The following is a 9,047-nucleotide window of genomic DNA, read 5'->3' as shown; positions in this document are numbered from 1 at the left end:
GGTGGCATGCAAAAAACTCATGCCTCCAACAGACCTGTCCACCAAAGTTTGGCTCTGCTACGTGCTAAGCTTCTGTGTGCTGAGAACTGATTAGTCTTCCTCCGCTCTCTGTGCCAAAACTATCTCACCGAGATGTATGCACGATTTTTTTTTTGCCGCTGCTCTGCTGCCAGGTTGCTTTGCCTTCCTCCCTGTGTGCCCAACATCAGCCTCTGCCCTGCTGGGTGACACAGCTGGAGACCCGCCTTGGGAAAGCAATGCCCAAGAGCTAAGCGTTGTTGCTTTGCTGAGCACGGGAGCATCCTTCTCCGACCACCTGCCCTGTGCTCGTGGTCAGCGCTGCAGCTCGGGACCGAGCACACATCCCAGATAAGCATGAGGAATGCTGCCTGCCAGGTCCACGTGGGAGCAGAGCTTTTGCCTTCCTGTGTGTGACCCTGAGGTTCGAATGAGGAGAGCAGCATCAAGATGCTGCCCTGCAAGTGCCCCAGGGCCCCAGCTCCCAGCATCACGCTTACCGCTCCAGCACAGTGCCACTAAAGCCACCGCCTGCATGCCAACCGCTTCACTCCTTAGGCCTTCATGTCAGCTCTGGACACTCAGTTCCCACGGTGGCATAGCCAGGACACGAGATTCCCTTCCAGCCTGTCTGATCCCCCCACCCCTACTGACAGGCCCCCGAGAAGGTGCTGGTCCCCAGCCGATGCAGCGATCAATGGGTGGAGCGAGGACCTTCTGTCTCTGCACACACATGCCACACCACTACACATGTGCAACCGCCGTGGTCAGGCCATCCATGGGGCAGAGGGGGTCAGTAAGGGGTGGGGTGGCTGTTGTGAAGGGCACACACTGCCTGCACCCCCAAGAGCTATCGCTGGGGTGCCTGAAGGGAAGTTACACAGGAAACCCTGTGTTTCCATGCACAGAAATTCACTTACGCTTCTTTTTCCCCTCCACCCCTTTGAAATCAAAGACGGGAATTGAGAAGGAGGCTCAGAATATTTGGAGCAGACAGTCCCATGCATCACCCACTGCCAGGACTCTAGCTGTACAGAAGAGCTTGGTGTCACCAGGGCTGAGTGCCAGCGAGGGCTGCAGAGCTCAAGCAGGCGGGGAGGGCGCAGAGCATTTATGAAAACTGTGCCATCACTTTCTTCTTTCTTTTATAAGGTCAGATATTTTTTTTGGTGATGGTCATGGCCAGCGACACTGGCAAAAAGTCAATTTTAGGCACCATCTGACAGGAAATCCTTCCTGCATCCATAGTACTGCACAGAATCACACGCCACACAGTTTTTAATGATTTTTGATGGATTGTTTCCTCTAGGACTCGCCAAAACCAGGCAAAGCAGCTTCAAGCTCCAGGCTATTTTGCAGGAGAAAGTGGTGCAAGTATCTCCACGATGAGCTGGAGTTTTGGGACTTTCTTTATTTTTCTGCTGCTCTAAGTTAAGCTGACCAGTAGGAAGACGACATAAACCAACTCGTTAACTCATCATATCATTACCATTTTATCAACTGATTTAAAAACATATATCTAACACAGTAATTTAAACTGGAAAAAAATGTGATGACACGGTTTCAGACTGCAACATGAATAAAGTTGCAAAGCACAGTCATTTGGATCAGCATCTCCCAGTCTGCAGTCACTGAAGCGGATGTTTGGAATCTCACTCAAATATAAAGCAAACACCCTACTGAAAACACAAGAGATTATTCCCTTACTTCCCCGCCTCGTCTTTGCTGCAGCATTACTTAAAATTATTTAGTCATATGAAATTGGAAAGTCTATTTGACCTAAAAAACCCAGAGGTGGGACAGCTGGCTCTAAAGGCAGGGGATGCTCTGACACCGCTCACAGAGGCCGGGTCTGCAGATGGAATTCCGGGATGCAATGTCTATCCGTAGGAAGCACGAGAATTCCTTCCAAGTAGCTACGGAGCAAAGACACATGTTAATGTTGGGATGAGTCACTTGGTCAGCATTTGCTCCCACGGGGATGCAGGCAACAAGAACCTTGGATTCTTGAGCCTGAGCTCCTGTTTGGGTACAACCTCTGACTCCACTTAGATTTCTGGGGCTCTTCCTCGGGCAATGCACCCCTCCCTTACCACCCGCTCCGGCCAGTGCTGCCTCTCCAGCCCTTGGCTTTGTCCCTTGCATGTCAAACATTCAGGACTCCAGAAGATACATGGTGGGGCTGCTGCTGGGTCAGGTGGCGGAGCGTGAGTGGGAATGCCCGGTGTCCCTCACCCCTCCAGCCCACCCCACAAACCCCAGGCACCGTGCTCTGCCCGGCTCAGTGTCCCCACATGAGGCACAGAGCAGGGCACGGCGTGGGTGAGAGGAAATGCGTGAGGGCTTCTGTTTCAGTGCATGAAGGCTGCAAAAAACCCACATTCTTCTGTAATAAGAGGTTGATTAGCTCTTCAAAGAGCTCAGCAGGTGCTCTTTAAAGAAAGTGTTTCTGGACCAGCCTTAATTGAGGCAAATCATGTTGTTTGTCCAAACTGCTCCACTGGCACAGCTCAGCGTTTAGCTTGTTGAAGAAGGTGGAAGACAGCATCCATCCTTCGAGACTGTGCTGTGCACATGGCTCCAACACATGCCACCACTGAGGTACCTTCTAGGACTGGGGATTTCTCTTCTGACCTGCTGTTGGGACAGCGGGCCTGTCTGGCAATGCCTGCAGCGTGGCCCGGGCAGTCAGCGGCCAAGCAGCATCCTTCAGCCGAAACCGCTCCAAGGTGTCTGTGGATGAGCAGAGAGCTGGCCGGTGGCTGTTGATCTCCCCAGGAGGGGTCTCATCCATGACAGGCCTGAGGAAAAGAGAGAAACACTGCGGTGAAGTTGCACTCTGGGTCTGGATATCTGCATCCCCCCCCAGCTCTGACACCTCCCGCTCTGGAAACTGAACCAGAACTGCCAGGCCTGGGAGCGGCACCAAGCACACTGGCTCCCCACACCAGGCACGCGCTACTCTGTAATGACCGCATTAACTTCAGAATTGGTTGATGGGTGATTGGTTGGCTGAAAAGAAGCTCAATATGAGCCGGCAACATGCACTTGCAGCCCAGAAACCCCCCATGTCCTGGGGGCATCCAGAGAAGCATGACCAGCAGGTCGAGGGAGGGTGATTCTCCCCCTCTGCTCCACTCTGGTGAGACCCCCCTGCAGGGCTGCCTGCAGCTCTGGGGTCCTCAGCACGGAGCTGCTGGAGCGGGGCCAGAGGAGCCACGGAGATGGGCAGAGGCTGGAGCAGCTCCCGTGCGAGGACAGGCTGAGAGAGTTGGGGGTGTGCAGCCTGGAGAAGAGAAGGCTCCGGGGAGACCTTCCAGCACCTTCCAGTGCTGAAAGGGGGCTACAGGAGAGATGGGGGGGGACCCTAGATCAGGGAGCATAGTGACAGGACAAGGGGTAACAGTTTTAAGCTGGAAGAGGGCAGATTTAGATGAGATGTGAGGAAGAAATATTTTCCTGTGCAGGGGGTGAGGCAGTGGCCCAGGTTGCCCAGAGAAGCTGTGGATGCCCCATCCCTGGAGGGGTCCAAGGCCAGGCTGGATGAGGCTTTGGGCAACCTGGGCTGGTGGGAGGTGTCCCTGCCCATGGCAGGGGGGGGGACTGGATGATCTCTAATGTCCCTTCTGACCCAAACCATTCTGTGATTCTATGAAAATCAAGGTGTCATGTCACAACTCCTCAGTTTCATTTCTTTATAGAAGCAACACGATGCCAATGTTACAGGAAGTGGGTTCAGAAATAACCATGTTTGTGGTGCACGTGACACTTCTCTACTTTATTTTCCAAAGTTCTTTCTAACATGAATCAAACTAAGTTTCACTGGAAAAAAACCCAAAGTGGGATGTCAAGAACTTGTCCCAGAGTTTACAGGAGGAGAGTCTTGATCAAGTGCTACTACAAAAGCCCTGCAGCAGACATGGGCAGAGGCTCTGCGTGGGGAACATGAGAACGGAGCAGTAAGAACACAGGAACACTCTGGGTTATTATTCAAGAAAATACAAAATTTCCAATGCTCAAGCTATAAGGAACATGAGAAAATGTTTCATTTAGCATTAGATGGACAAAGGCAAATGTCAGCAGAAACAAAAGGAGTTGTCAATATAGAACAGGCTCCAGAGACAATGCAGAATTCTGCTTTCTCCTGCCATGAAGTCCCTCCTGTTTTCACCAGCCACGCTGCGGGCAGTGCTGCCGGCAGCACACATACCTGGCGCTTGCTGATCCAACAGCTCCAGGTTCTGTAACAGGCCTTTGCCGGCCGGTGCTCCCAGCAGGCTGGCGCTGCCCTCGGGATCTGGCGGCAGCCGGCACACTGTCCTGGCTCAGGAGAGCACGTTCCTTGCCTGGAGGCTGGGCTGAAGCTTCTTGCTGAGCCCTTGACTGGCTTCGCTCTGTCCACTGCCCATTCTCCTCTTGGCTGGGTATTTTTAGGCATCTCACCCTGTGGTTCCTCATTTTCCAGGGTCTGGCTGCAACACCCGTTCCAGACGCAGGGGTTTTTAGAGGGGATGGAATTAGACAACAGTCCGGGTTGGAGAGTACTGCACCTTCCTGAGCCTGTGATGAACCTGCAACAGGCGGCAAAGCGCAGTGAGTTACCCCATCACCTTACCTCTAAACAACTGACCCAGGGAGCGAAAGGCTCTGGAGAATGCTGTGTGATGGAGCTGGGTGGCAGATGTGTCCTGGGGCACATAGCGATGCTGGGCTCATGGAATCACCTTCTCCCACAGCCGGGGTTTGGGTTAGCGGGCAGCCTCCCTGCCAGCCCTGCGGGCGATGTGCCAAGCACTGGGACTGCTCACAAGCCAGGCACAGCTCAGGAGGGACCGAGCATCTCCCCCATCCTCCTGCGCTCAGGCAGGATCACACCTGCACCATTCCTGGCCAGTGTCTGCACCGACTTGTTTTAAATACCCAAGGACGCCACCCAGACACCTGAAAGTCAAGGCACAGGAATAACTGCAGACGAGTGGATCCACTTCTGTTTAATCAGAGGCAGAGGTATAAAAATAAGATCTTGAGATTAGCCTTAAAATTATGGGAAGTTCCTGACTGCTGGGGAAAATACTGCACTACAGGCAGGACTACTATCTGGCTGTTCATACTTTACCCACATAATCCTCAGGTGCAACATACAGAGAAGAAAAATCTTGTTGTCGACTTACTAATATAGTGTGCATGCATATATACATGCTTAAAACCATTACAATATACCGCAGCAATCTCATTGCTCTTGTCTACTAAAAGAACCAACGGTACCTAAGTGCCTGAAGTGCAGGGTCCAGGGCGGGAATGTGCCACCAAAACCCAGGCCCAGAAAAGTATTTTACTGCTTGGGTAGCCCCATAAAGCTGATAGAAAATTTTCACTGAACAGTTTGCATCATACTATATGCTTTAAAAATGATGAAATTTCACAGGAGTTTTTATTTAAGTAAAGAACACTCAACAACTTCCAAAGAGTGCAGGTTATATGGATCTGATGCTGCAAACACTTTTCTATAAGAGCAGTTTTGCTCAGATGACTTGTCCTTTCCTGGTCAGAAGGATTGTTTCCAGCAACAAGTTTTTCAGTGAGAAAACCACATTGGGTAGGACACACTTCTGAAGTCAAGTGTTGGAGCATGTAAACATCTCTCCAAATCTTCATACAGTCTCAAGTCACAGAGGTCAAGTGTATTTTTAACTGCCTTGCAGAATGAAATCCACCAGTTGTTAGTTTTCTCTGGTATTTGCTCTGCAAAACACATATGGGCAAAGGCTACTGTGTTTGTCATTATTCAAATCTTGGTTACCACAGTCAGCTGCTTGTGATCTGGGATCTGGGTGATCCACCCCACCAAGAGTAGATTTCAAACCACTCCATCAGTCTTGTAACCAAATCTTGGCAGATGGAGTTACAGGATGGGCAGATCTATGCCCAACCATCCGCTTTTATCATCCTACAGGGCATGACACCGGTACGCTGGGAGATGTTTGGGGCATTGTCTGCTCAATCGAAAATGATGATGAGATCGTAATAAATCATATTCAATCTAAAGAAATCATATTACATCTAAAAAAGATCAGATTAAATCTGAAGAGACTGTGAGATCATAATCTAAGCCTGCTGTGGTCACTGGACAACAGGCCTTTCCTTTAGATTTTTGCAAACTGCTTCTGTTCTTGTTTAGGAGATATTGTTTATATTACTGTTAATACACAGGTGCTAAGAATAGTTTAATGACACTTCTGTTTTTTCCAAAATACATTATATTTTTTGAAATTTTAATAAATTCATTTTTGCCCTTGAAAGAAATATAAAATGAAAACTCAGTTGCTAATATTTATTGAGGCAGAAAAAAATACTATTAACCATAGAAATAGATTAAAGTTGTACTTTTGTAAGCTCCTTGACTTGATATGTATTTGGAATAACCATTATTAATGTTTCTAATATTCTTAAATACAATATTCAACAATTTGTGATGAGCAGGAATCCTGCTTTCATTCATTTCAATGCAATTCCAGTGAGGCCTTGGGCTTTGTTCCTGAGTAAAGAACATGTTTCATTTTTAAACACTTTACTGAATGTATCCCTTTGGTTGCCTGTCTTTCCGGAATTCCCAGGTGCCCAGTGAAACGTTAACCACTAGCTCAGCCACTATTTGCACGAGTGACAGCTGGGGTAAAGTCCAGCACAGCTGGAATTACAGTATTTTAGGCTCACCTGGCACTGACACAAGTTAATGACAGAAGGTAAAAGACAGAGGCATGTCCTTCCTCTAGCCTTGATGCTCAACTGGTGCAAGATCAGCTTTGTTCCTCCTGATTCTACAGATCCGTGCTCAAATATATCAACTGATGGTCAGCACAGCTGGCCACCGTGTCCTGCTTAAAAACTGGAAGGAATTACTCTGAGTCTGGCTCTGCAATGGTATTTCCAAATTGCTGCTCTAGAGCACAGAAGCCAGACCTCATAAAACCCTGCAGCTGCTAGCACACCTCTCTACAACCAGTTAGCAGCACCTGTCACTACCCGATGCGAACCCTTCCCCAGAGGTTTCAGTCCAGTACCTGAGGAAGACTGGGAGAGACAGGAGTGGCAGGAAGAACCAAGTGAAATCCTTTCAATGAGGTCCTCATCACAGGTCTCCCTCAAATCTTCACAGCCGTCCATCAGGCTGCAGTCTTCACCCTCTTCCTCATCACTCAGACTCCCCTTCAGGGCTTGGGCAGCTTCTTCTTGCTGAGCTTTCTGCAGGCACCTGGACAGCACCAAGGATCACACCTTTAGCTGGCCTTTGAGCTGCGACTGTGCAGCTAGCCAAGTGCAGCCGGGCACAGCCACACGGGCAAACCCCCAGACAGGGGATTTAGTCACCCGCTGGGATTTCCCACTTTCCTGGAGATACAGAAAAGCATTCCAAATGGATCAGCCATCTAAGATGCCTGTGTCTGATATCTGAAAGTGTCCTCAAGTTAATCAAGTGAAATGGGACAGATCAGTGAAGTCAGCTGAGAGAAATAAAGCAATTTTTACTTCCAAAACAACTATTAACTAAGAGATGGAGGAATCTCAGCACGGCATTATTTTTCTTTCAGCCTTTCATTTGGTCAGACCAATGTGATGCTTGCAGAAAACCTCATCCACTTTCAGTGTCTGAAAGCAGGCACTGTCAGGGTAAGGAATTCCAGACCAGTTATGAAATGTCTTCCCGTGCTCTTGCCAAGCAAGCGAGCCCCCCTTGCCCATGCTGCTCTTCAGCCTGCTCGAGAGAGAGCCCAGAGCTTCCCCCTGGTTCCTCCTCCGTTGCCCACCCTGCGATGCTCCAGCGGGGAGGATGGATCGAAGGATTCCCACCGCAGGGACAGGAAGGCAGGAGCCCAAACTGTCCCTTGAAACTGCCACCAGGTGGCCAAAGAGATTATTTTATGATTACAGCAGAAAATGAACGCCGGCTTTATTGCACGACAACATTTCTCCCGTGGGCTCACCACTTGTGCTGCTCCTGCCGTACTTTCAGTCCAGAAAACACGTCTTCCTGGTGCAGATCTCCTCCTCCTCCAGAGCCACAAAGGTTTGCTGCCCTCAGACCACACAGTTTCAAAGGGCTCACTGCAGGCGGCTGCAAAAATAACAAGTTATTGTGATAACCTCAGGAGCTCTCTCTCCCCAGCTCTGTTTCTAGACTGTGGATTTTAGAAGGCACCAAAGCACGTTACCCCTGAGTTTTCACATCACCCCTCGCCATTTTCTTGCTCTTTGGTTTTAAGAAGCCCCGTGCCCCAGTCACGTCCACTGATACAGCTTGAGGAACCCTGGGTGGCAGTGACAATGTCGATTTTTACCTCACTGGCAGATAAGCCCGCAGCATTTATGCCGATAAGCTCATTAAGATCAGTAGCAGGGCAGCTGCATTGCTCAGCACATGACCACAGTCCCCGTTCACCCCCTGGTTTATAACACACAGTAATGCACATTTCATAGACTCATAGAATCACAGAACGGTTTGGGTTGGAAGGGACCTTCAAGATCATTGAGTTCCAACCCCCCTGCAGTCTGGCTTGTCATTAGCAGTGCAATGTTAATTGAGATCCCCTCTCAGCTTTATCTTCCAATTTTTTCTGAACAGCACATTCTTCAGCTCCCATTTAACAGACACTGCTTTTCCACCTGGTTTCTACGTATACTGCAATTAGTTCAAGTTGCAATAATATACTAAAATTGGAACATATTTTACTATGGGTCATCCTGTCGCAAGACAGTTCTTTATCCACTTTTATATTCTCCTTACTTAATTTTCTTCCTCTTCTCCATCTAGAGGGATTAACACGATGGTCTTTTCCAAACTTCTCATGTTAATTTGTTTCAGAAAAGCTTCTGGTGCTTGTGCAGCGGCAGCAGAGAGACAAGGAAGGGACACATTTTTTCCAGTGGTTCCTTTACATCTGGTGTCAGCGTTAAGCAAAGCTGTCACCAGTGCAGCAACGCAGGTGCCCTGTGCATGCCATTCCCCTGACCTAGCACAGCCTGTGTAACGT

The 9,047-nt window shown here is 49.2% G+C and overlaps 1 protein-coding gene across 1 annotated transcript in view; it reads right to left on the bottom strand.

The window, feature by feature from the left end:
• Positions 1 to 2,652: 2,652 nt before the first annotated feature.
• LRRC56 (leucine rich repeat containing 56) overlaps positions 2,653 to 9,047 on the bottom strand; it is a gene marked incomplete at both ends in the record, with an annotated part of 11,731 nt that continues 5,336 nt past the window's right edge. Inside the window, 4 exons of the mRNA XM_010086423.1 lie at positions 2,653 to 2,819; positions 4,229 to 4,589; positions 7,080 to 7,270; positions 8,001 to 8,131. Coding sequence (XP_010084725.1) covers positions 2,653 to 2,819; positions 4,229 to 4,589; positions 7,080 to 7,270; positions 8,001 to 8,131 — 850 coding nt within the window. The remainder of the gene's footprint in view (positions 2,820 to 4,228; positions 4,590 to 7,079; positions 7,271 to 8,000; positions 8,132 to 9,047) is intronic.

The sequence above is a fragment of the Pterocles gutturalis genome, unplaced genomic scaffold, assembly GCF_000699245.1.
Source record: "Pterocles gutturalis isolate BGI_N339 unplaced genomic scaffold, ASM69924v1 scaffold4981, whole genome shotgun sequence".
Lineage (NCBI taxonomy): Eukaryota > Metazoa > Chordata > Aves > Pterocliformes > Pteroclidae > Pterocles > Pterocles gutturalis.
Note: the sequence above shows the minus strand (reverse complement) of the source record. Positions and strands in the feature narration are given on the sequence as shown.